Consider the following 27,555-nt stretch of genomic DNA (forward strand, 5'->3'; position numbering starts at 1 on the left):
TCCCGGGAGCAGCCAGACGTCCTCATTCTGGCTTCCACTCCTCTCCCCTCCACATCCCTTTACCACTCCATTTACTTCCTAACGCCACTTTGGATGTTGTTGTCATTGGGGAATTTTGGAAACAGCCAGATTCTTTTCAGTCTGTAAGCAGAAAACAGATTGCTGCTCATATGTGGCACACAGCTTTTTCCAGATAACAAGGAGTTAAAAAGAAGTCTGGACTGTGAACGGCTGTGACAACTGTCCTAGGGGGCGCTCTAGGGAGCTCCGGGAGTGACTCATGCTGCTCTGTCACTCAGATCAGCATTGGCCCCTGCCACGCAGGCGGCCAGGTGGGGTTACAGCCAGAGCACGCACGGAGTGGCGAGCATGAAGCCTGCACTGCGGGCGATGTGATGCCCAGCTCGCCAACTCGCCGGGCTGGCCCGCCACAGACGCTTAAACCGGCATCCATGGTAACGCTTCTGGCTGGCTACACCCCCGGGAGCCCACCACAATGGGCAGCCTCCTGGTGACTGATGGACGAGTGTCCACCTCCCTGACGACCGAGAGAGCATAGTAGGTCTGCAGGAAGTGGAGAAGATGTAAGATGCTCCTAGCCGGGAGTCATGCCTTAACGAGGTAGGACGCTGATGTCCATCGGTGCATTCCCACCATCAACACGCAGGGGTGCTGTAAATCATCACGAAGAACTTTATTGGGCTGGTGTTTCATTATGCTGATTAAACTGCGGTGGATTCATGGGGCGTGATCGAGCTGGGGAGGAGGGATAATCAACTAAAAAAGAAGTGGTTAATAAGAGCTCCAAGTATACTCATCTGGATATGAATGAGCTAGACTGCAGTGCTCTCCTAACACGAGTTACATCCCTCCCAAATCTTTCCTGCACCTTCCTCTCATTCCAGTCAATCCATGAGATGTAGAAATTCCATCTTCTTCCAGTGATTAGCACTAAATATTCATAATTTATACGTGGCTGGAAGAGAAAATAAATAGGTTTAAGTCATCTGGCACGCTGGCACCAGCCAGCCGATGCTCTGTAGAAGCATTCTGGAAATATCAGGACCGAGCATCCAGCTCAGACGAGTTCTCCAAGTGCTTTCGTTCCACCAAGTGACCTGTTTGAGTTTATCCTTCCGTTTACCCCAGCAGGGAAGGCTGTCTGCGGGTTGGTGGCCATGTTGGCAGAGGAGGGGTTAATCTCTTGTTGCTGTAAGCGCCGAGGCTGGGTCTGCCTGTGTGAGCCAGATTGAGAGCCGGCGCTGCAGTGCCTTCGCGAACGCGGAAGGAGTAAGACGATTTTCTCCGCAACAGTGTTGAACCCGTCTGAATTTACCACCCCCCCCTTCTTGTTTTTCTTTAACCAGCTCCTCCCCCGTTCGTTCCCACCCTCAAGTCTGATGATGACACCTCCAATTTTGATGAACCAGAGAAGAATTCGTGGGTTTCATCCTCTCCGTGCCAGCTGAACCCCTCAGGTTTCTCGGGCGAAGAACTGCCGTTTGTGGGGTTTTCGTATAGCAAGGCACTGGGGATTCTTGGTAGATCTGAGTAAGTGAAAATTTGACTTTCTAAAGGGACCTGCATTGATGCAAGGCAGGGAGCCCAAAGGTGGTGGTGGGGGGGTGGGGGGGAGTGCGGTGGAGGGAAGCTGTTAATCAGCCTGCGTTTGGAAAGCAGTTTACCTGTTTGGGCTTTGGTCGGGTAGACTGTGAATATTCTCATTTTGCTGTGTTTAAGGTGCCTCTTCCCGTCCGTAGCATCGTAATTGTCAATTGGGTACTTCGCGTTAGTTTTTCAGTCTTCGGTCTTCTTTAGAGGGGAGGAGATACTGGGAGATAACGAGCAGTGCAGATCTTGGGTGGAAGGAGAAATGTGCGGTGTTAAGATGAGCTGTCCATCTATTTACCCATCTGTGTATCCATCTTTCTCTCAGATGAGTGGATGGGGGATGCTATCTTAGCTGTATTTAAAGATTCCTAAAAACCATCTCTCACAAGCTAAAGGTTTCCCGATGGGTTTAGCTGCGCTGCAAGTGGCTGTGCCGGAGCTCTAACAGATAGATGGTGCTCTGCTCCGCTCGAAGTCTGCTGCAAGATCAGGGATCTGAGCTGGCAGAGCACTGGTGGCCGGAGGAAGCCCCGTTACCGAGAGCTACTGGGAGGGGAGCGTGATGCAGCCGAGCCATTGATTCACAGAAACTGGGCTTCACAGCGAAAAAAACCTAAACAAACGAGAAAATGGAAGTATAGATATCACCATAAACCTCTTGACCTGATAGGTCCTTCTCCATTCTTGAAAAAGCTAAGGAAAAATGCATTAACATAGCACTTGGGACTGGAGGGTCCTGGCTTCCAGCCTCCTGGAATTTCTCTAAAATGCAGTCGCCTCTGTGGGTGTGAGCTCAGTGTCTTGCTTCGTTCTCATGATCTGATGACATTCTGCGTTCAGAGGCGCAAGTTCCCCGGAAGGTCTTGGACGCTGTGTTATTCCCCCCGTGCCCTGGCTTTCCCACCTGGAGGCTCTTGGGGTACTGCTGGGTAATTAGTTGCTGCCCACTTAGGAGATGAGCAGAATTTGATTTTCTCCTTGGCAGCATTCATTCTGGATTTATCGTGCTTGCAGCTTAGATATCGATTTGAAGGGATGTCATGTTGGTTCTTGGATGGTGTCTCCCCATGGGTGCTATTTTGACAGTAGTGTTCCTGAAAAGATTTCAGACAATTGTGGGGAATGGGGCATTTGACATGAAATAGAGTTATGGGCTGTGATTGACTTTGAGAGAGATTTTTGTGTTGAAAGATGTTGAGGTGGTCCTTCTTTTCTCCCTCTCTGGGGGCTGGGTTTAAAATTTGGGGTTGGATTTTGGTAGTGTTGGCTCTTTCTGGCTAATTTGCTCTGCAACCCCAAAGCAATCTAGATGACAGGAGGAAGGCAGAAAGCTAACTAGCTGTTGAATGTGCCATCGGATGGATTTGAAATGGCCCAGCAGGGCTGGGAGGTTTTACACTGGCGCTGAAGAGCAGGGCAGAAGTGGCGGCCTGATGTTAAAGATGCATGGTTAGTGGGCAGCGTAACCTTGACATACACGGCACAGTGAAGGTCACAAATTGAACTGGAAGGAGGTGTGTGGAGAGTTCTAGTTCTGGCTAGTAGTGGGCTGGCCCGATCAGAATGAAAGCTTGCTTGAGGTGCTCATCGATCTGAAAGCCAAGGAGGACTTGAGAGAATTAGATTTCAGGGGCAAAGGCAGAATGATGTGGGGGATCTTAGGCATTGCAATTAATCTGAGGCTGTGTGTGATTAATTGCTTATTTTTCAGGAAGACTGTAATTGCATCTTTCTGCTTCTCACAGAAAGCTCACTTGTCGGAGCTCTCCGACAGGGGCATCTCAGTGTTAAGGCCCAGGCGCTCGATAAATATTTGTTGATTTAATTTACTCGTGGTCCTTTCCTCTGGATTGTGTTTATATTGCTTACTGTATTTGAAGATACGCTATTTCACCTTTGCTAGTTCAAAACATATCTCTAGAGCATAAAATGAGCTTCAGTTCATGCCCCAACAGAATGCTTAATAAGATTCTCATAAAAAAAAGTCCATGCAAACAAAACTGTATTTCTTATCTGGAAGATGGAATGGGAGAATTTCTGTCTTTGGGGGAACTTTAATGCTTTTTCCACGGCAATTTGGGGTTGGAATCAGACAGATTTTCTTTCATCCTATGTTTTAATGTGATCTTCTTGTGGGATTTGACTCTTCTGCCATGGGCAGCCCTACGGGTGAAACCTACAACATCAATTTTAGAAATTCACTCCACCTGTTGGATGTAGGTGACTCTGGATGTATTAGATTATCATCAGTTGGAAATTCAATAAAAGAGATGCAGTGATGAAATTACTTAGAAGTCCCTGCAGTTTTGTTGCTATATAGTTACAAAATTCATCTGGAGGTGGGGGAAGGCATTTTCCGGGGATACCACTGTTGCCACCAGGGACTTGGTGTTTCTTCCTGAGCTGTGCTCTCTCCCCTCCCTGTTTTCAGCATCACAGGTTTTTATTTACACCCGTTGATTACCTGTGCTGTTACTCACTCTTCACACCATGGAGGAAATTGCAGATGCTGCTGTACTGAGCTGGGTAAATTGACCCCAGATCTGTTACCAGTAAGTTGAATGAAATGTTCAGAGATGGAGATGAATGAACGAGGAATTCTCGTGGAGACTCTGGCAGTGAAATTGATTTTAATTGTTGTGATCGCTCATCACTTTTTAGGATCCTTTTTTGGGACCCCAGACTGTTTCTAAGCCAACCACTGAATGCATCATTATTTTGGGTTTAACAAGAATCCTGATCTCAGCATTCTATGTTTGAGGCATAGTGGGAGTTCCTGGCAGCTTGAGTTGGAGGGAGCAGGAAAGAGTCTACAGAACTAGTTTTGCTTGTCTTTGCAGTGGGATTATGGTGAAGTTAGTGTTAGAGAATGAGTGAGTATCTATCTGGTGCGTCTTTGCCTTTTTAACCAGTGATAACCCGAACCAGATCCCCAAGCTCTGAATGCCCGGGTGTTCCTCTGAGCCTCTGTGCTTGAATTTTACAATAGTAGGGTAGTAACAGAAATCAGTGTCTTAAAGTTTTAAAAATAAAATGGATCCCAGCTCTCTTCCCTCCCCTGTCAGCATGGGGTATATTTCTGTAGGTCCTTTCTCCTTCCTCCTAGATCTGAGGTACTCTCTCATTTAAGCTCTTACTGAAACAACGCATTTCTGCAAACTTTCAGTATAAACTCCAGAAGGAAAAAACTAGTTGGTTTATATTTTCTATTAGTTTTACCCATGCTGGTTTTACAAGGTTTTGGAGAACTTGGGAATGAGACTGAAGTCTGTGGGATGACAGTGTCTGAATAGGCAGTTTTTACGAAGGGGTCTCGCTCTTCCTTTTAACTCAAGGCTCTTTCCTTTCCTTTCGGCTGAATGTAGAACTTTCATTTTGGAACCAGTCCTTCAAACACTGTGGAGGAAAGAAGAACGGCTGCCACCATTGCCTTCCCAGATTTTTAGAGAACCAGTTTCTGCTGCCTCTTCTTTGCTCTGTTGGGCCTTCTTTGCATGTCAGTTTCCTCAACTGCAAAGCGGGGTAATAATGATACCTGCTTCTTAGGGCTGCTGGGGGCATTATGTGAAATATATGAAGCACTTGGTCTAGTACCTGGCACGTGGAAAAGTCTCATTAAATATTCACTATTATTTTTGTTGTTACTAATCCGCTCGTCTATATATGCATAGTGTCCTACCTTTTATGCCAAGACGTTATGGAAAGAACTCAGCAATAATTAAATAGTCCAAAATCGTGCCAGACCAGAAACCCCGCTTCCCAAGCCCTGGGAATTTTCTGCTAGAGAAGCTTAAACATCCTGATGAACCACAAGTTAATATGCAGTTGCCAAATACTTGCAGGTAAAAGGTGGTTACTGGAGTGGAGTGGATTAGGGGACAGAATTAGAAGACCCAGTCCCAGAAAGGGCTCCTTTCCATCAAGTTGAACAAGTCAAAGCATATACGTGTGAAACAATTCAGAGGACACAGAACAACTGTCTTTGCTGCAAAATATCACGGTACAAATGGGATGTTTAACAGCCTCAGGAGAGTCAGGAGAGAGAGGCCAAATCCGACGCGGGGGACACTTAATGGGTAATGCCAGCTCACAGTTCTTGCCAAATTACGGTGATGATCTTCATTGGAATGTCTGTCTGTTTCCCCAAGTTGACTGAGGTCTCAAGGGCAGGGCTGGGTCTGATTCATCCTGGTTTTCCTGGAGCATGGGACATGGAGACCCTGAGTAAATATATGTGTTGAGACTGAGCTTATCAGCATAGTAATGGAAGGTAAAATGTTTGGCTTGACCATTTAATAGAATGATTTGGATGAGTGGAGAGGAATGTAGAGAGAATTTCGGGTGGGTAGAGTGATAACAGCTCATGCTCACCGAGCACCAACTCTGGACCAGGCTCTGTTCCAAGTACTCCACATAGGTTAACTCATTTAAACTGCACGACAGCCCACGAGGAAGGTACTATCATCGTACCTATTTTACACGTGAGGAAATTGAGGCACAGAGAGATAAACAACTTGCCCAAGGTCACGCAGCTCCTAGTGGCTCACGTGGGACTTGACCCCAGGCAGGGTGGCTCCAGAGTCTCTTTGCCACTGGGCTGTCCTGTCAAGTATAAATGCCACAGACAGAAATTAGGAAATTTGTGTGGCGTCTCCAGGTTCACGTGCTTGTGAGAAGTGGAAGCCCGTTGTGGGGATTGACAAGCAATGGGGTTGGGGCAGGGTGAGACGAGAGCTGACAGGCAGTTTAAATGCTGGGTTTTGTTTTCAATCTCTGCAAGTTTATTGAGTAGCTAGACTGTGTAGCTCTTGGATTTTTCTGATTTCTTCCTCTTCTCATTTAGAGAGTCTTACCTGGTGTGTGTGTGTATACATAAACACACGCATATATACTCTCTCCCCGAGGATTCTTATCTGCGTGAGTGTAAGCTTGACGAAGACAGGGAATGCATTGACCTTGCTTCCCACCGTGTCTTCAGGCTGATCACATGCAGGTTGCTCGATAAGCATTTGGTGAATCGATCCATATCATTTTTATGGCTGCAGCTCTCAATTTGTTGATGACTCCATGATGCGTGTCTATTCAAATCTGTGTTTTGTACTTGCAGCTGCCTCCTGTCATCTATCCTGGGATGGCTTGTTCCAGTGGAAAACAGCCTAGATGCTCCAATCAGTCCCACTTCCTTTTTACTGAAATACTTGGGAATATGGAGGATGTTCCCTTAAAAATTGTTTTCCTTTCCACACCCAGCCTAAGGCTGTTTGTCATTGTGCGAACTCCCGCCAGATCCCTGGTGCAAAGAGCCTCATCTGTGTTTTGAGTTTTTAAAATAGTGAGCAACAGGAACAGAATTTGCTCTGGTACATGGAGTTATGTATGCATCCCCTGTACTTCTCAAATGAGTTAAAAAACTTTAACTCCTGCCCCTGGTTCCTGCCCTCAGGGGCCCTGTGTTGATTCCATTCCACCATTTTCCGGACCAGATGTTAAACGTTCACCTCTGTATTGCCTTGGCTTCTCTCCTTTTGCTCTTCTTTCTCTTAGTCCAGCACATTTTGTTCTCCTTGCCTTACTTGATTCTCTATTTAGACTGTGCATGCTTGCTTTGCAGGCCTGGCAGGACCATTCCACCGCCTTCTCATTTGTCTTAAAGATACCTTGAGGAAATCTAATCCAAACGATCCTAGCCCAGTCTTGAAGATGAGGCTCCAAAATATCCGTCAAGTGCGTTTTTTTGCTGGCCTACACACACTAATTTGCATGGTTGCCTCGGATCTCTTAAGAAGACAGTAATTGACTAAATAGTGCTATATGTTCCCAAGCTCTGCGCCAGTTTGGCAGCTCTTCCTTCGCCTAAGTGAATTTCTCTCATTTCTCTCTGTTTTACTTGTCTTTTGTCGCCTGCCCTCTCACCTTCGTTTCTCTGATGGACTCCCTGAGAGAATAACTTATACTCAAGGCCTTTTTTTTTTTTTAAAGATTTTATTTTTCCTTTTTCTCCCCAAAGCCCCCTGGTACATAGTTGTATATTCTATTTGTAGGTCCTTCTAGTTGTGGCATGTGGGATGCCACCTCATCATGGCTTGATGAGTGATGCCATGTCCGTGCCCAGGATCTGAACCGGCAAAATCCTGGGCCGCCGAAGCGGAGAGCGTGAACCCAACCACTCGGCCATGGGCCTGGCCCCTCAAGGCCTCTCTTTCAACCTCTGCAACTCCATGGAAATTGGTTTCAGAAGCCACTGATTCCACCCAATCACCAAATCCAGTGATTTCCACCTTGTCACGTGATACCGTTAATTGCCACACGATATTATCAATGACCACATTTGTCTTGAAACGTTCTACTTTCTTCTCTTCCACCTTATGGAAACCTGGTGTTCCTCCTCCGTCTGTGACTGCCATTCTCACTCTGTTCTGGCTATCATCTTCTGCTTCAGGCCCTTGAAATGTTGTACCCTCCTCTGTTCTCTTTTAGGCTGTTCTTGATGATCTCATTCATTTCCTTGACATTTACTCTCTCCCATGGCCTTCCTCTCAGCACGCCCTGTGTTCGCTGTTGCCAGGATGTTCTACCCGTTTCTCACCATCCCTGACCTCTGTTCCTCCCAACACAGACAGACTCACTCACTCAGTAAGCCACTTGGTTTTACTTTTGGCTTCCTCATTTCCTTTAAGAAGCTACCACTTTACCTACTCTTCTGGGCAAGAAAATTGAGTCATCTTAAACTCTTTTCCCCCTCCCCCACCATCCCGTGCATTGCTAAGTCCTCTAAGTTGTGCCTCTAGGATGATATTTGCATCTATGCTTATCTTCTGTCCTCACTGCCACCCCTCATTGACTTTTGCTTGGACTATTGCAGTAGCCTCCTAACTGATTCCTCTGTGTCCAGTTTTCCTGGCTCTAATCCATTCTCCACAGAGGGTGGAATTTTTCCAAAGCACAGGCTGGATGATGTCATTCTCTTGCTCAGACCTTCAACAGCATCAGAGTGTGCACAGAATTAACAGCCGCTTCTGAACTTGGTATTCAAGCCTGGTCTGCCGAGACCCCAGCCTGCCTTTTTAGTCATACCTCCTTCTCGTCCCCTGTGTTTGGCCAAGCTGTTCATCACCTATTGTGAACAGAGACCATGTCCTACCTTTTGCCTGAAACAGCGCCTTGTCCCTGGCAAGCCTTCAATGAACATTTGTCAAATTGAATTAGACTAAAGTGCCAATTCCTTCTGCACAGTTTATACAATTGCTAATGGAAGCCCTCATCTATTGAGTACTTCCTGTGTGCCCAGAGCTAGGCTGAGTTGTTTTTGTGTGTTATCTCATTAAGTCCTCACAATCTCATCATAACTCTATGAGGTAGCTGGTTTATTATCCCCATTTTACAGATGAGGACACTGAGGCTCAGCCAGGTTAAGTTATTTTCCCGAGGTTTTGCAGGTAGTAACAGATCTAAGGCTTAGACCCATAACCGGCTGCCTCCAGGACCTTTGTCCTACCCTGCCTCTAACAGTCGTGACTTTGTAGATTATGCAGTACCGTCGGACTAGCCTATAATAGAGATGAATAATAACAATAAAGGTGAAAGGGCTGGGAATTCACTTTGTACCAGGTACTATTCTAAGTGCTTGACAAGCGTTCTCATGTAATCCCAGCAACAACTCACTGTTTTACAGATAAGGTAACTTATGATCAAGAAGCTTGGGTCACTTCTTAAGTTCATGCACGTTGCACATGGCAGAGGATGGCCACATTTTCCACCTTTTAACTTTAGATCTGATGAAAGCATTCTTTAATCTTTGGGATGCACTACTGCGCATTCATTGAAAGTCCAGACTTTGGAGTCAGATGGACATGGGTTCAAATCTAGGCTCCACCCCTCACCAGCTGTGTGGAGGAGGCATTTCACTTCTCTCAGCCACAATTCCCTCATCTGTAAAGTTGGGGCTGTTGCAGTGCCCATCTGCTGGGTTTTTTGTGGGGACACGGAGAGCACGTGGCGTCAGTGCCTGGAGCAGAGCGAGTGTTCATGTCATATTTGTTATTGTTATTTAGGGCTGACGATGGGCCTGGGGATGCTTTCCACTCTCCATTCTTTCCTGCTTCCACTTTATGAAGACATCTCTCTGGTTTTTGCCCATTGAGAGAACCAGGCTCCACGTGGGGTGCCTGACAGATGTCCTACTAGCGCCATCCAATTTTTCACTCTGAATGGAGTCTGTGACGTGTCAGCTAAACCCACATCTTCCAGAAAACACACTCGAGGCTTCTGGTAGGATCTAGTTCCAGTGGGGTCTGGAACTCGGTGCTGGGGAAGGAGGAAGTACACTGGGTCCAGCCTAGATGTCCCACACTGCCACGCACCCTCAAGTGGTTGAGTGTCCCCTGGATGGGACAGTGTGTCATCATGACCTTGCTGTTCCAGAACCAATGCTGGGCATCTCCTGTGCAAAGGCCAGAAAGCCTTCCTGTGCCAGCAACTTCCTGTTTTGGATCCCTCTGTCCCAGTGTGACCTTTAAACTGAGGCTGCCTGGGGCCCCGAAGCGTTTGGCACACCATTCATTCGTTCATTCACTCAACAAATACGTTGTTCTAGGCCTTGTGGCATGTCTGCAAGACAGATAAGTTCCCTGGCCTCGAGAAGCTAGCATCCTATGGGGGGAGATGGAGGCTATGCAGGTACACAAATAGGAGCGTTTCAGATGGTGGTGAGGGCTCTGAAGAAATCAGAGCTGGGATGAGGAATGACGGAGGATGACCACTTTGGTCCCCGAGGCCGGGACTAGCCTGTGGGTGTCCAGTGAACAGAAAGCACGTTGAGGTCACTGGAGCTTCGGGAAGCGTGGGGAACGTGGTCTGAGTTGAGGTCGTCAGGGCATTAGGTTTGGATTTTGAATGAACTGCGATGGGCAGGGAGCCTTTATAGGATTTTGAGTTGGGGCATGGAATACCTGGTTCTTGTTTTACAAAGGGTCCCTCTGACCGTTGTCTGGTGGATAGTATGGTGATGAGAGTTGGATTCAGGGAGATGAGTTAGGTTACTGCAGCCACTCAGGCAAGAGGTGGACGTATGTCAATGAAGTTAACCCGCGAAGCTAGGTGCTGGCTAAGAGGTGGGGACTTTATTAGAAATCGCATGAGTAGCTATGTGGTTTTTAGTAAATGATTCTTGAGTTACATATTAATCATTCCAAATCTAATGCTCTAACTTGCCTGGAGACCACTGCTGTTTGTGTGTGTGTATGTGTGTATGAGTAGATGGTGTGTGTGGGGTGGGGGGTGAGGGGGCCCAAAGCGAGCTAGATTCTGAAACTCTTCAGAAGAGCGATATTTTTGATATCTCCAAGTGTTTGTGATGGACACCAGTCTGTATTTTAAATGGGTTTATAAAGTTAGTTCATAAATTTCAGAATGCTCAATCATAAGAGCCAATATAGTTTTGGGATATAATGCTGATGAGATTTTTATTTTTTGCACCATGTTACATCTTACAGTTGTGTGTACTTTGAGGGCCATTGGCCACAACTGAGGTAGGGCCTTCAGCTGAGCTAATTCTGATTCTCTTGTTTTAGCCTTAAGTAGCTATTCTTTTTTTTTTTCCTTTTGAGGAAGATTAGCCCTGAGCTATCTGCTGCCAATCCTCCTCTTTTCGCTGAGGAAGCCTGGCCCTGAGCTAACATCTGTGCCCATCTTCCTCTACTTTATATGTGGGACGCCTACCACAGCATGGCCTGCCAAGCAGTGCCATGTCTGCACTCGTGATCCAAATCGGTGAACCCTGGGCCGCTGAAGCAGAACGTGGGCATTTAACCACTGCGCCACCGGGCTGGCCCCTAAGTATCTACTCTTGGGTATCTCAAGAATATCTGCGGTTTGTGGTCTGTGTGATCTGTGGCATCTTTTGCAGTCTTGGGGTCCTCTTCCTAAGGGAAGGAATGGGTGTCTTGACGCTTAAGCGTGATCTTAATCATTACAGTAGTGCTTAGTACCCAACACAGTTCCTTGCTTTTAGGATGGAAGTACAGATTGTATTCTCTTTTGATATGCAATGTTCTATTAATAGCTTTATTAGATTTTTTTGAGTTATGTGGATTATTTATAGACTTTGGGGAAACTGCATTTTTATCATTTTTACTTAAAAGTGGAGGTTACATGTGAAGCAAATTTTGGGTCACATCTAACACATTTTCAGAAAACATGTTCTTTATGCCGCAGCAGTAATGACCAAGTCCGACCTTCCGTCTGTGTCATGTACCATTACCTCTATTAATACTCTTTGGACCTCTATAATTATAAAGCAGATGTATATATCAGGAAGAGATGTTGATTTCAGAGTAAATTTTTCTAGAAAATAGAAGCTGGAAAAAAAGGAAAACCCAAACTTGGCTTCGTGCTTGGAGAGACAGCACTGCTGTGTGTGGGTGGGTGGCTGCATGCACCCGCTGCTCAGAAGTGCCTTCTCTCTCCATAGGGATAACTGGCTGTGTAGCAGAGATGTGGCCAGGAGGAGTAGGCAAGCAAAGTGTAGGCAGGCTGCATGTTCTTTTATTAGCATCCTCATTGTACTGCATCTCATCGAGCCCGGAGCATGAACCAGCTTGGGCCTCTAAAATCTGTACTTTTTCCTATTTAATTACCCGCCCTGAGCCACCAGACCATGGAGGAAGAGTTGCTCTTGTGTGTGGGTTGAGCTGTTTTTGGGGGTGGCTGTGGACTGACCTGGCATATGGATCTTCTTTGGTACCCAGGCTGTCCTGGGCTCGGGCTCGGAATTGCCCTCCCAGCATTGCACGCAGCCACTCCCGGACAGAAGTTACCTTTCCTCAAGTGGTCCATTTCCCTTCCCTTCATGACCTTGTTCCTCAAAACCTCTGTAGCACTTTTCTTGGGTTTATCCAAGGCTGTCCACCCAGGAAGTTAGCAGATTTGGGATTTGAACCTGTGAGTGTTGGGTTGCAGAGTCCAACTTTGAACCCCCAGCTCCACTGCCCTGCATCCACACCCCAATCATCATAATGTGGTAGGAGGATGTAGAGGCCAGAGGGTAAGCTATTCCTGACCATGAGTGCCATGGAGTAATAATACCCATCTCATAGGATTGTTGGGAGGATTCAATGAGGTAACCTGGAGAGCACCAGGCACAGTGCTTGGTACATACTTAGTCCTCAGTAAATGTGCGTGATTATTGATGATAAAAGGTAGCGGCTTTTGTTCCCTGTCCTACATTGCTACTTCCTTGAGGACAGGAATTGTGTCTTCCTTAACTTTATAGCCTCTGCAGCAGGGTTTCTCACCTTGGCACAACTGACATTTTGGGCTGGATCATTCTTGTGGGAGATTATTTTGTGGATTATAGGATGTTGAGCAGACTCTACTCACTACATGTTAATTAGCACTCCCAGTCATGAAAATCAAAAAAGTCTCTAGACATTGCCAAATGTCCCCTGGGCAACCAAATTGTCCCTGATTGAGAACCACTGGTTTGCAGGTGCCTCTCATGGGATCACAGGGCTTTTATATTCCTATATGTGGTGTGTGTGTGTGTGTGTGTGTTGTGTGTGTGTATGTATGTCTATGTGTATGTATTTCTTTCTCTATCTATCCATCTATCTATCTAACACACGTGCACACTCACTTATAGAAGGTTGTCAAAAAACAATAGTTGATGTTTGAGAACAAAGGAAAATTCTTGGAATACTTTTTAGTTGCCAGGTAGATTCTGTTCCATTCCAGAGTCAGCAGGACTTTATGATTACATAGTTTCTCTATTGTAATTCTGTGCCCATCATCCGTAACTTTAGAGTTCCAACCACTTACGGGATTTTTTGCAAACTTTCCTAAAAGCAACAGTAACACCAGCTCTTTAAATGATACCACTCTTGATGAAATGGTACTTTTCAGGATGATTTAGGCCTGCAGAATTGCTGCTTGAACAGGACAGGGCTGTATTTGGTAGTAGTCTGGTGGCTCGGAGGCCAGCTTTGGATCAAACCTCTCAAGCTGTGGTTTATGTTATGGTCAATTCTAGATTAATGCAGATGGCAGCAATAATTTGCCATTGCTTTGAAAGTCAGAAGGATGGCCAATGAAAATCCTAGAAAAAGAAAATAAGTTGTGATAATATTTCATAATAACTATTGGGGAAGAATCTATTCTTTAAAGAAACACATACTGAGAGTTTATCATTGGCTCTGGTGATTGAATTGGCCTAAGTCTCTACATGAAAAGTTAGTAGAATATAAAAATGTTAAGTTGAACCGTATCTCTCTTTAGTATATTTCTTTTATAGAAATTCATGGAAATGGTATATTTTAATTGACTTATTAAAGTTGGGGGATGAGAATAGTCTTTCCTCATTGTCTGAAACCTGTACATTGTCTTGAAATTCATAGCCCACCATGATTAACTTCAAAATTGTGTTCTACTCAAAGAAAGACCAAAAGGCACCAGTGCCAAATGGTGTGGCCAAAATGCCACCTAGAACCAAATGCTGGGGACAGTCTTACCAGACCCTAAATCACCGGTATTTTCTTCTAACTGGTACCACAGTTCTCAATCCTGTCTGTATGTTAGAATCACCTGGGAGCTTAATAAAAATGGTGCTGCCTGGCCGCACTCCCAGTCTGTCTGTCTCTGACTTAATTGGCTGGGCCCTGGACATCAGTTTGTGTTTTTTTTAAGACTTTATTATTATTTTTTTAGAGTAGTTTTAGGTTCACAGCAAAATTGAGAGGAAGGTACAGAGATATCCCATATACCCCTTGCCCTCACTATCAACACCCCCACCAAAGTGGGGCATTTGTTACAATGGATGAACCTACACTCACACATCATTATCACCCAAAGTCCATAGTTTACCTTAGGGTTCACTCTTGGTGTTGTGCATTCTTGGGTTTGGACATTTGTGTAATGACATGTATCTGCATCATAGTATCACATGGGGTATTTTCATTGCCTGGCATCCATGTTTGTTTGGGTTTTTTTTCCTGAGGAAGATTTACCCTGAGCTAACATCTGTTGCCAGTCTTCCTCTATTTTTGTATGTGGGTTGCCGCCACAGCATGGCTGCCAGTGAGTGGTGTAGGTCCACGCCTGGGATCTGAACCAGGGCCTCTGAAGTGGAGCCTGCTGAACTTAACCACCAGGCCACGGGGCTGGCCTCTGACATCTGTGTTTTTTAAAAGCTCTCTAGGTTATTCTAATGCTGCTGGGTTGAAGACCAGGGAAGTTCTAGAAAGCTGTGATGGATGACCTTTCCCCTTCTATCCTCCAGCCTCATGCTCCAATCCCATTATTGTCTATGGGATTGTTGCTGTAAGCCAAGTTTAGTCACAGCATTCTTACCATAGCTTTTTTTAGTTGTGATTTTTATTTATTCTAAAAAAAAATGATTTCTTTAGCACCTTTATTCTGAAGAACTCTTAATTACTGTACTTAGAACTTCTAAATGTGAACATTTGTCAAGCATCAAAATAGCAGAATGAGGGAGTTGGACCTTGGGTGACAAGGAGGGCTGTTGCATTGTCTCCCGCAAGTGCCAGCGGATGGGGGCTGCACGTCTCCTCGATTCTGTGCCCATTAATGAGTGACCTAGAAAAGCTTTTTTTTTTTTAATGAATAAGGGATCAGTTTTGTATCCATAGCAGCAGACTTTAAACATTAAACACTGCTGGAGCCTGTTCTCCCTGTGTCATCAGGTTTGGGGAGCCACTTCCCACCATCATCATGCACCCCAGTAATGGTTTTTTAAAAGGGTGCTGGCTTTGTGCTTGGGCACAAAGAGCTGTGGCCTCTTTTGTCACCCCTGACTCATGTCAGTGCCTGTGACTTAATGACATATGAGTGACTCTTGATTACTGAAGGACCAAGGACCCCATCTGTGGATTGTCCCTCCCTCCTTGAGTGGTTTGGGCCATCTTCTCTAGCCCACCCACAAGAGTGGAGTTAAGAATGGAGGAAATAGCTGGGGCAGCCCAAGGCTGTGCTGAGCCACCCATTTCATCTCAGATTAAAAAGAAGAAAAAAGTGTGTGTATGTGTGTGTTTTGTCTAGATTTAGGTAGAAAACAGGCAGTGAGAAGTGTAGAAATTGGTTAAAATTTTTAGCCCAAAGTGAGATTTTAAAAAAGATTTATTTCTGGATTTCAATCCCTGTTGCCCATTTCTATGAATAATCAACATTTGTTGTAATGTGAATAATAGCACAGAGCAAATTCAGCCCCCTGAGTTTTCCTATTTCAAGCAACTGTTTTAGGCCTGCAAGGCATTGCTATTGACGCCGTTGCATGGGTACTGATGATACAAACGACGATGATAATAGTAATAGTTGACGTTTGTTGAATCCTTGTGATGTGCCAGACACTGTGCTGAGGGCTTTACACGGGTTATCTCATTTAATCCTTGCAAAAGCTCTTTGAAGTAGGTTGAGAATTATCCCCATTTTACAGATGAGGAAACTGAGACTCAGGAGTCACACAGCTAGTGAGTGGCAGAGTCAGATTTTGAGTGGAGCAGTCTGACTCTGGATGTCAACTCACTTGGCTGCCCGATAATGTGTATGTAGGGAGCTGTCACCTGGGTCTGGCAAGCCAGCACTATCACACCAGCCCCCGTCCCTGGGCCAAGAGCCGTGGGGAAGAAGGTGTTCAGAGATGCTGCAGGAAACTGGCCTCTTTTAGGCAGGGAAGTCGTTTGGGGCAGCCGAAAGCACAACTTTCACCTGCTGGTAGGACTTGAATGCTAATTGGCAACCAGCTCCTGCAGCTCCGTTACCAAGGCAACAAAGATGGGGCTGTGGGGCAGTGGTGGGCTCTGCCACATGCCCCTCTGTGTGTAAGAACCTTTGCAGGCTGTGGCTCCAGCCCTGCCCTTCCCTGATCCCAGTGTTCGTGCTCAGGGTGCCAGTCACTGAGGGAAGCTGCCCTGGATGAGGACTGTCGTCTCCACCCATAATTAACTGCTTCTAGGGGTGTGGCAGAGGGTGTGGGTTATATACACATGTGTGGGTAATAGGTCCTTTTTGTGGGGAGAGCATCCTTCTAGCCCACTCTCAGGAGGCCACACTATGGTAGTTTTGTGATATTTTCCTGAGTTATATCAGGTGCATCACATCAGCCTCTCTACCCCAGCTCTCTCTTGAGACCAACAGAAACCATTTATTAACTGGCAGGTTACTTCCTTCAATTTCTTCAACTATAAAATGAGGATAATTGGGGCCAACCCAGTGGTGCAGCGGTTAAGTGCCCACGTTCTGCTTCGGTGGCCTGGGGTTCACTGGTTCGGATTGCGGGTGTGGACATGGCACCGCTTGTCAAGCCATGCTGTGGTAGGCATCCCACAGAGAAAGTAGAGGAAGATGGGCACGCATGTTAGCTCAGGGCCAGTCTTCCTCAACAAAAACAGGAGGATTGGCAGCAGATGTTAGCTCAGGGCTGATCTTCCTCAAAAAAAAAAATGAGGATAATAAATCGAATCTGCCTCATAGAGTTGCTGTGGGGAATAAAGAGTTAAAACTTGTCTAGTGTTAGAACAGAACCAAGCATGTAGTCAGTGCTCAATAAACGTATGAGTTTCCCATTGCTGTTATAACAAATTACCACCAATTTAGTGGCTTAAAACGACACAAATTTAGTGTCTTAGAGTCCTGGAGGTCAGAAGTCTGAGATGGTTCCACTGTGTAGACAAGGTGGCACCCTGTGGAGCCTCTAGGACAGCATCGGTTTCCTTGCTTGTCCAGCTTCTAGAGGCCACCCGAATTCCTTGGCTCATGGCCCCTTCACCTTCAAAGCCAGCAGTGTAGCATCTTCAAGTCTCTCTCTGACCCTGACCCTACCTCTGTCATCACATCTCCCCTCCTCCTCTGTGGACATCTTGGGGGTGGGTCTTTAGCCTTAGCTGTTTTTATAAAATGTAACAGAACCAGCCTGGCTAGCTTAGGGATGGAATAAATAATAATTTCATGGGTATAGGAACTAATAACATTGATTGGGCACTTGCTGTGTTAGCTTTAACCTGCCTCAGGGCTTTTGCATCTCTTATGCCCCCTCTCTGGAGCTTGTTTCCTTCCACAGCTTTGGATGGGCAGCACCTTCTTATCCTTCAGGCCTCAGTTCACATACCACCCCCTCAGAGAAGCCCTCTCTGATCACCCTTGCTTAAAGCAGGCCCCTGATCCATTTCTTCATATCCTGTCGCCCTGTTTCCTTCTTTTGATAGAGGCTACCATCATCTGTAACCTTTTTATTTGTGTGTCTGCCTGATGCCTTCTGTCTGCCCTCTCCGAATGTCAGCTCTAGGAGGGCAGGGACCTTGTCTGTCTTGTTCACTGCTGTTCCAGTGCCTGGAACAGTTTCTGGAACAGAGTGGGTGCACGGTACCTATCTGTAGAGTGAGTTAGTGAATGAAGCCATGCAGGCACAGTGCTGTGCATTAATGCTTACAGGTTCCTGCCTGGTAGGTCCTTTTATCATTCCACCTCATAGATATGGAAAGCGAGGCTCAGAGAGGCTGAATCGTTGCCTCAGGTCAAAGGTGACTGAATTTACAACCCGGTCGGCTTGTTTCCCGGGTTCTTGCTTCTGTCCACTGTGCTGCCTCACGGCCTCGATGTCATTAGAAGCTGTTTGAGCCAGCTCTGTGGACGGCCACAGAACTCTGGCAGGTCCCTCGTCTCTCCCACAGCTTCTGAATGCAGCTTTTCAGGCCCACCTCCTGGCCACCTTGACGCTAATTTTCTTCTGTCCAGGTCTGTTGTGTCAAGTCTGGACTCCCCTGCCAAGACTAGCTCCATGGAAAAGAAACTTCTCATCAAAAGCAAAGAGCTGCAAGACTCCCAGGACAAGTGTCACAAGGTATTTATTTCCAAAGCCGGCCTCCCTCCTTGCTCCAGGATCCTCCCGTCAATATATGCCAAGGGATCCGCCTGGGGCTGCTGCTGGCGCTGAGCCACCTGATCCATACAGAGTGAGCGAGGCGCTCCCTCCCTCGCTGAAGTCAAGCCTCCGGCAGCTCAGAGGGAGATGAATTCGGGCCTTGACGCTGCCGTAAATCCTTTAAATCTTAACGAGAGGAGGCCCTGGATTTAAAACGGCCTGTTCCTCAGCATGACCCAGCCAGATGTCTGCTTCTTCCGGCAGGTGGCGTGGGTCCTCACCTGTGGCCCAGATGCAGCCCATCTGCTTTGAGTGATGCGAAGTCTCTCTTCCTAGTCTTTTAAAACTCCTGCTTATGTAACTGCGGCCACTGTGTTGATTATGCTCAACGTCTCTTAACACTCACTGTTCCTGCCCAGGGGCAGCTCTCTGGAAGCTCGTAAAAGTCACTACTTGCCTGGGACTCCTAAGAGTGCAGACGAATACATATCTCCTTGCCCCGTCCTGGATTTGTCCTCTAGATCTTTGCCAGGAGATGGGGGGGATCAAGATGGATTTGGGATAAAATTAAAGTGACGTCTGCAAAAACCAAACCAAACCAAAAAAGCAAACAGGTGAAAAATGATGATTGTGGCTTCCTTGCTCACTGGGTTAGAGAAGTGATCAAGTGTGAACCGAGACTTGAATGAGAGGAGTGACTTAGCGTTGGTGACTGTCCTTACGAAGAACTGTGTGCTCCTGGGCGAAGAAACAATGGTATTTGCATCCCAACCTTTGGCGAGTTAGCGCCACCTAGACCACTAGGTGGTTTCGGAGGCTACTTGAGATTTGATTGCTCCTAACGGACCTCCACGGGCCTTTTTAACGTGTCGATGTGTTTATTTCAGATGGAGCAGGAAATGACCCGGTTACATCGGAGAGTGTCAGAGGTGGAGGCTGTGCTTAGTCAGAAGGAGGTGGAACTGAAGGCCTCTGAGACTCAGAGATCCCTCCTGGAGCAGGACCTTGCTACCTACATCACAGAATGCAGTGTGAGCCTTCCCCAAAGTCCCCTTCCCGTGGAGGTGGCACTTCCTGTTGTGTGTGTCTCATCCTGTTTCATGACGGCTTCATGAGGCACATCACAGCCAATGGCAGAGAGGAGAGAGAGGGAGAGTAGAAAAGTAACATCTGTGATTTGCAGAGTAACATGAGCCAGGCGCGAGGTCCCAGAGAAATAAGATTGACCTCTAGAAAGCCCAGGTAGGCCGCAGAGCCTGGAGACGGGCGTAGTCATCATTGCAGTGAGTCTCAAAGGGTCCTAATATCCTCCATCCCAGCCTCTCTGGTCTACATCGTGTCCAACACGATCAGCCTCGAGAATCAAGAAAATGTATTTTGAATCTGCCCGAAATCGGTTTTCCATTGCCTAGAACCAGCGTAGGGACAAGCAAACTCAGCCTTTAAAACCCAGACCCTCTGTCATTATTTACCATGTGACTTTTTTTTTTTCCTTCCTTCACAAGAGTAGACTGTCTTCTCCATTGTCTCGTTAAAATTTTCATTCAGGTGTTTTTAATGTGCTCAATTAAACAGTCTTGAGAAGTTGAATCACACATTTTTCAAGTTTTTTTCACAAGGGAGAGGAAATCTATAGAACGTGGCTGATTAAGAATAACTGCTATGTTTCCATTCCAGATTTGGCTGCCTTTCAGTGGTGGGTGAAGCTATTCAGCTATGAATTTCAGATATATATTTCAATGCCACTGAAGCATTGAGGGAACCTTATGGATGCAAGGTGTCCAGGAAACGTAAGCCAGGAGATGGAAGTAGACTGCTCAGAGTCTTAAATGACACCTGGGCAGAGAATGAAGTCATTGCTACTTTGAAAGAGGGATATATACTTGAGAGTCCTCGAATAACTGGTATTCCAGAAAAGACTTTGCAGCCATCCCAATGATGGTTTGATGGCTAAGGGATCTTAACTCGTGTTTAGTCCTGAATATGCAAGTAAGTATCTCCTAGGACAGGTAGATGGTGGTAGGAGACAGGCTGATGCAGTTTCAGGCTGGATCCGTAAGGTCACAAGGTTGAGATGATGTTTCTTGAACCCGGGGGTTTTACAGGATGGAAACTGGAATCCGCAACCAGCTGGAGGTTGGCTACTTTGGTCCATCACCCGAAACCGTCTTGGTGTCTACGAAGCAGCTTGCCGTTCCCTTAATGAATCTTTTCAAACAGAGCAGGATCCACAGGGCATCCCTATTAAAATTTTTGCTTTCTGCAGAGCTTAAAGCGAAGTTTGGAGCAAGCACGGATGGAGGTGTCCCAGGAGGATGACAAAGCACTGCAGCTTCTCCATGATATCAGAGAGCAGAGCCGGAAGCTCCAAGAAATCAAAGAGCAGGTATGACAGCCTGCCCGGGAGCACGGAGGCAAGCCGGACCTCTAATTTCAGGAGAGGCGTGTTTGAGACACAGAGAGAGGGAAAGGAAGGGAGGTGGGGAGAGAGGTATGTAGGTCATTTGGAAACTTTAGATTCCTCATGATTTTTATATACAGTAGAGTGCTTCTTTTGGCCCCTTTTTGAAGTCTGCGCCCCCAGATGGCTACTCTTTTCGATTAAAGCTGTAGGTTTAAAGCGAGGCCAAACTGCGGTCTCTGGCGTGAATCTTGCCTACCACCTGTTTTCCGTGGCCACGTGCTAAGAATGGTTTTGCATTTTTAAATGGTTGGGGAAAAAAATAAAAGAAGAAAAATATTTCATGACACGTAAAAATTATATGGAATTCACATTTCAGTGTCCATAAATAAAGTTTTATTACAGCCACGTTCCTTCATTTACATATTGTCTGTGGCTACTTATCACGCTGTAATGGTGGAGGTGAGTAGTTGTGACAAAGACCATGTGGCCTGCACAGCTGACATTGGTTACTATCTAGCCTTTTGCAGAAAAAGTTTCCCAGCCTCTGCTTTAGACCATTAGAAAAAAAGTCAAATATTTTTATAGCTTTTCACATGTACTTTAAGTTTTTGAGAGAAACCAGGTTAATTCATAGTTTTACTTATATAAAGAAATATTCTAGAAGAGTTTGAGCAGTTAAGGCCAAGTCAGAATTGACGCAGCAAATCTGAGTGCAGAAAGCCATCCCTGTGTGTTAATTAAAAGAATCGAGATCTTTAAAAAGCATACTCTTTTTTTTTTTCCCCTTTCTAAAAGGGTTTTCTTTCTAGATGGTTCATTTTTATTTCACTTCATTGTTTCCTTTTTGGCATGGATTTTTCTGTCCTTTGAAGAAACTGTAAATAGAAACTTTAATGAAGAGATGGCAATGAGCAATTGGAGAGCTGAATTATCAGCTGCCAGGCAACTCTCATTCACTTCAGAAAATCTAATGGAAACAGTGATGAAAATGGACATTTTTGTCTCTGAGTAGCACAAACTTAGCCATCTGGGTGGTGCTAAGGAAAGCAAACTCCTGCAAATAATTTGATCTGTTAACTATTCTTTAAAGAAAGAATTATTTTGGGGGTTTTGTTGGCACAATCTATTTATCACCATCATATTTAAAATGATTGGTTAATATCCTCTTCCTTGCTACAAATGTTATAAATAAACGTGCATAGGAAATGTTGCAATCTGGCTATTAGGTTTCTGAACAACAATACTAATCTTAGAGATTGTGAAGGCCACACACCCAGTCTGAAAAATCTGCTTTGACGGTTGACTCATTTCTCTTTTATCAACATAGTTTTTCATCCCAAAAGTTTCAAGAGGTTGGGAGTCTTTTTCTCCCATTAGTTCAATGTGTTTGGAAATTGACATTTGGTGACATCCTGGGGAAATGAAAGCTGTGCTTGACCACCAGAGGGAGCAGCTGGTGTCCGCGAATTCCATAGAAACAGAATTATTGGGACATTTTGAAAAGGTATATGCTGGTGGTTGAGTTCAAAGAAATGGCTTTTATGATTCATATCGCAGTTGGCATGCCTGTGGAGTTTTAGATTTAATCTTGCTGAAAGTTCCATGGGGGGGAGGAAAACTTCAGATTTTATTTCTCATTGGAAGAAAGATTTGTTAAAATGACTTTTGGTAAGTTTGTGTGAGCAGGATGTTTGCAATACAGGAAGAAGCATTTAATACTTTCAGCAAACTCCCAGTACTTGGTTTGCAGCATGTTGATTCCTCCCCGATTCGGCATTTATTCCCCATTCTTTCTCTCAAAAGCTAATTTCTGTACAGCTACTTATTTATTATTTTTTAATATTCTGTTTCTGCTTTGCTAGCCTCTATTCAGCATTTGGATTTGGTTTAACATAAAAACACCTGAGAGACTCACATGATGGATTCATACACCATTGCTGGAGGTGTTGATTCCCCTTGCCCCCTCATCAGGAGAGGAAACAGGAGTTCCGGTGACACAGGAGGCATTTGTGTTTTGGGATTTCTGATTGAATAGGACCATGTCTGAAACTTCTTTCCCACTAAATTCGGAAGCTCCATTCGGAGGACCTACTTGAGGCGGGCCTCAAAAGTTGTCCATGTTCTGATCCCGCTCAGCTCCGACCTTCAGCTCCGTCCATGCTGAGATGCGACAGCTCTCTCAGCTGTCCGTGGAAACAGGCCTGATTATCTTCTCTCAGATTTTTCCTGAAGCAGAGATTTGGTTAGCTGTCGGATTTATAGGATTTCCTTGAAGTATTCAGCATAATAACAGCGGCTCAACTTTTGATGCTGTAGCAGGCTGGGTGCCCCCAGAGCTCAGAGAGCTGACAGAGATGTTGCCTGATTCTTGCCTTCCTCCCCCTGGGTGCTGACAGCTCAGGAAAGAGAGATGTTGGTGGGGAAGGAACAGTGCTCTGTCCTCCTTCTTGACAAAACACAAAAATTACCTTCTCTTCTCGCTGACGTAAGACAGAAAAGGGAGCTTGAGGATAAAAGATGCCTGAGATTTTCTCCCGGATCTTTGCTTCCTCTTCATTTTGGTGTTTGTGCTTGTGGGCAGGGCCGATGGTACTTTGAGGGGCCCATAAAATGTTTCAATTTTTTTTTTAATTGGAAGAAAAAATTGAGATTTAGGTCAAAGAAATTGTTTTCGTAGATAATATTATGTGAATGCAGTTGTAAAATATAATTTTTAATATTTCTTTCTTTCTTTTTTTTTTTAATGAAGGAAGGGGTCCAGGTGGGCATAGTGCCCAGAGTCACGAAAGTCGTAAGGTGACCCTGGCCCAGGGGTCTAGCAAAACCTCAAGTAAAGGATGTACTGTTTCACATAATCAGCTCATGTTCCACTCTGTGAGTTCAGATAATTGTGAGCAGGTCATAAAGACCTTTGGCTATATAACCCAGGGTCACCCACTTAGTATGCACCACCCAGCAAACCTGGTGCCCATGAGTTCTGGGATTGACCTTCAGTAATAGTGTGCCTTTGAGGGGAGGGAGTGAAATGAGACCGTGTTCCACTCTGGGCTCATTTTTCCCTTCTACCAATGATATATAGAGAAGGTGTGCTTGCATGAAAACTATCCAATTTTCATGAAAACATCACCTCCTCTTTAGTGTGCGTTGAGGGGATTGCCTGCTACAATGAGGTGAAAGGTTTACTTTATACCCTGTTAATAAAACAAAAATCAATGACATTTCATTGGTTAAAAACATATCCTTTCTCAACTGATACCTCATCAATTATTTCTTGGAAGAACGGATCTTAGAGATGTTCACTGTAGGTTGTGAATGTCAAAGACAGTCTTGATTCAATTCCTCGTCCTTTTCGTTTTATATCTCCTCCCACCCCTGAAGACACTTTGGGTTGGATAAACGCTCATTCATAATCCTTGTATGTATAAGTTTTGATTTTGCTAAGAGAATATTTTCATACTCTGCCCCAAAGTTTTCAAAATCATCGCCCATTTCTTCTTGTAAATCCATGAAACGCTTTGATTCGAATCCTCTGTTTTGATTTCAGAAATTCATTTTGGAAAAGGTTGGGCAGTTTCGATCACTTTAATGGGTTTGCTTGTGGCAACAAGATAATACTTTCTTGGGAGTTTTTCTCACGAGATATTTTGACCGGAGCCAGTGTTTTCTGACTCTTGAAAATTTCAGCGTGACTTGCATTTCAAGAGCAATGTTAAGTTCACCATTCAGTTTTGGGCCCAGAAAAGTTAATGGTGAGAAACTGACATGATGAGTTTCACCTTCCAAGATTCTTTCCACCGAGATATCCAATTACCCCCTTGTGCCGTCTGGAAGGTTAATTTTAAAACTAGTACCATATCTAATTGTGTTAGGAGCACATGACTTCTAAAGGACAAATCCATATAAATGATTACCCTTGGAAGGAAGCTACACATAAGCAGTTTATCCTAGTTGTTTGAGGAATATCCCTTTGAGCTCTCCTGTATTACAAATGCCTTAAGGTTCTGAGCTTTTTGTGCAGTGTTATTTGCTCAAAGGATCTTATTCTGCATAGGCACATGTGTTCCAAGAGGTGTTGTAATGATACATGATCTCCATTAAAACAGTTTAAAGATTTAATATTCTTTTCTCTCTCTTCATCCTCCCCACACCTGTCCCTTTTGCCCCTGTTTCTACTCATCATCTCTCTAGGTCTATTCTCCGCTGATCTCTCTTCACTGTGCTTCTTCCCTCTGGTTGATGTTCTTCCATCTTCACTGCCTGTCCTTTCTTTTAGGAGTTCTAAAGTTCACCTTTCTTCCGTTGCCTGCTCTTTAGGAGTACCAGGCTCAAGTGGAAGAAATGAGGTTGATGATGAATCAGTTGGAAGAGGATCTTGTTTCGGCAAGAAGACGGAGTGATCTCTATGAATCTGAGCTGAGAGAGTCTCGGCTTGCCGCCGAAGAGTTCAAGCGGAAAGCGACAGAATGTCAGCATAAACTGATGAAGGTAGCCAGCCACCTGCCAGGAGAGTGTTTTTGGGGGTAGAATCACGGAATATCTCAGCAAGATTTAAGGGAATACTAGCCTAATGAGTATACATTTGAGAAATAATAGGGTACGCTGAAAAGCTCCTGGTCTTTATAGAACATAACTTGTCATCATCATCATCTCGGCCACAGAGACCAGGAAACTACAGCAGGTAGTGTTGTCTATAAGACTTTTAGGTTCTTGAGATTTCCCATTATGTTGTATCTTTTAAATTACAGGCTAAGGATCAAGGGAAGCCTGAAGTGGGAGAATATTCCAAACTGGAGAAGGTATTTTCCATTATTGGTATTGCTACTTTTGGTAGATAATCTTTTAAATGTTACTATCAGTGGCCAGTCATTGGTTCAGAATACTCTTGCACTGAATAGAGAACTTTCTTCCAGGTTTGTTTTGTTTCTCGTTTAGCTTCAGCCAGGGTTCTAACAAAGATAAAAGACACCTCTTTCTGTCATGCCTGCTCACAGTAACAAATAAACCCAGACTCTGAGTAAAACATATGTAAAAATTCTTATAGTTTTAAGACACTGGGCGACTTTGATTCTCTTTTTGCCGTTTGTATGTTGCTGGTTCTAGAGAAATAGTCAACGTGGAGGTTTACACTGGGACATTCAAAGACTTCTCTGATAGGCCATTGTTCTTCCTGTCCGTTAGTAGGTACTGGAAAACAAAACAAAAAGACCCCACAGAAACCTCAAGAAAATAGGACTGCAGTAAATGTCGCAAGACCTTAATGCCGATTTGCCTTTTGCTTTATTTCCTGGGATTTTAATTTTAGATCAATGCTGAGCAGCAGCTTAAAATTCAGGAGCTCCAAGAGAAGCTGGAAAAGGTAAGCCCAAAGTGATTTTCTGGGGAGCTTACCCCCCATTTTTAAATACTTTTCTTTTTCTTGTCCCAGAGTGTGAAAGATGAAAGAAATAGAATTAGTTCCCCAGCGCCAAGGAAGATGAAGGGGGAGAGAGCCATTACCTGAAAATATCAGAGTTCTGAATATACTTTTTCCTTTTGAGAGGTGTCAGCAGTGTTTATTTTTAAAAGCCAAGCTGTGTGAGACTCTCAAGTAAAAGTTCTAATTATACTATCACAGAACCCAAGAGGCCGGCTTCTCTCCCTTCACGGGGCCAGGCTCCCCACTTCGCACATTTGTAAGAGAAGCATGTGTTGTTCATGACCCAGACTGCTTTCAATCAGAAACTCTGTGGGCAGCATTCGTGCGCGTTGGAAGGCTGGAGGAGCCGTGGAGTCATCTGGTGGTTGGGAGCGGGGCGGGTTTGGTTTACAGCATCTTGCGAAGTTTGTGCAGATGACTCTCCCTTTAGTTGAATGCTGGAAATGCTAATGGAAGGCCGGAATGAGCGTGGTTCTGAGACATGCTTTTCACGTCAGGAATGTTTGAATGTGTTTACTGGGTTAGTTTAATAGAGCCCCTTCTTACTTATTGTGGTTTTTTTTTTGTTATTGTGATAAAAAACACATAACATTAAATTTACCATCTTAACCATTTTAAGTGTACAATTCAGTTGTGTTAAGTATATTCATTTTGTTGTGCTAGGGATCTCTAGAACTTTTTCATCTTGCAAAACTGGTACTGTGTACCTACTAAGCACTAATTTCTTTTCCCTCCTCCCCCCAGCCCTTGGTAACCACCTTTCTATTTTCTGTTTCTATGATTTGGACTACTTCAATACAGTCATGTGATGCTTAATGACATTTCAGTCAATGGCGGACCGCATATATGATGGTGGTCCCGTAAGATTAGTACCACATAGCCTAGGTGTGTAGTAGGCTAGACCATCTAGATTTGTGTAAGTACCCTCTATGATGTTTGTACAACGACAAAATCACCTAATGATGCATTTCTCAGGACGTATTCCTGATGTTAAGCAATGCGTGACTCTACTTCATATGAGTAGAATCGTATAGTATTTGTCCTTTTGTGACTGGTTTATTTCACTTAGCATAATGTCCTTGAGGTTCATCTGTGTCGCAGCATGTGAAATGATTTCCTTCTTTTTTAAAGCTGCATAATATTCCATTGTATGGATATACCACATTTTCTTTACCCATTCATCTGTCCCCTTCTTACCTAATTCTTCCACTCACTAATGAAAGCCTCTACTGCCCTCTTTCAGCTTGAATTTTGTGT

General features: G+C 44.8%; 1 protein-coding gene across 15 annotated transcripts in view; it reads left to right on the plus strand.

Annotated features, from left to right (window-relative positions):
* Positions 1-27,555, plus strand: part of CIT (citron rho-interacting serine/threonine kinase) — a 154,719-nt gene that overhangs the window by 55,025 nt on the left and 72,139 nt on the right. For 13 of the 15 annotated variants that reach the window (XM_070627103.1, XM_070627104.1, XM_070627106.1 and 10 more), the window contains exons 10-16: positions 1,368-1,551; positions 18,352-18,457; positions 19,366-19,509; positions 20,745-20,864; positions 25,197-25,367; positions 25,628-25,678; positions 26,185-26,238. In XM_070627103.1, coding sequence (XP_070483204.1) covers positions 1,368-1,551; positions 18,352-18,457; positions 19,366-19,509; positions 20,745-20,864; positions 25,197-25,367; positions 25,628-25,678; positions 26,185-26,238 — 830 coding nt within the window. Of the gene's footprint in view, positions 1-260; positions 622-1,186; positions 1,552-18,351; positions 19,235-19,365; positions 19,510-20,744; positions 20,865-25,196; positions 25,368-25,627; positions 25,679-26,184; positions 26,239-27,555 lie in introns of those variants that run through there. The other 2 variants (XM_070627118.1, XM_070627117.1) reach the window with 2 other exon arrangements.

Source organism: Equus przewalskii, chromosome 7 (assembly GCF_037783145.1).
Source record: "Equus przewalskii isolate Varuska chromosome 7, EquPr2, whole genome shotgun sequence".
Taxonomy (NCBI): domain Eukaryota; kingdom Metazoa; phylum Chordata; class Mammalia; order Perissodactyla; family Equidae; genus Equus; species Equus przewalskii.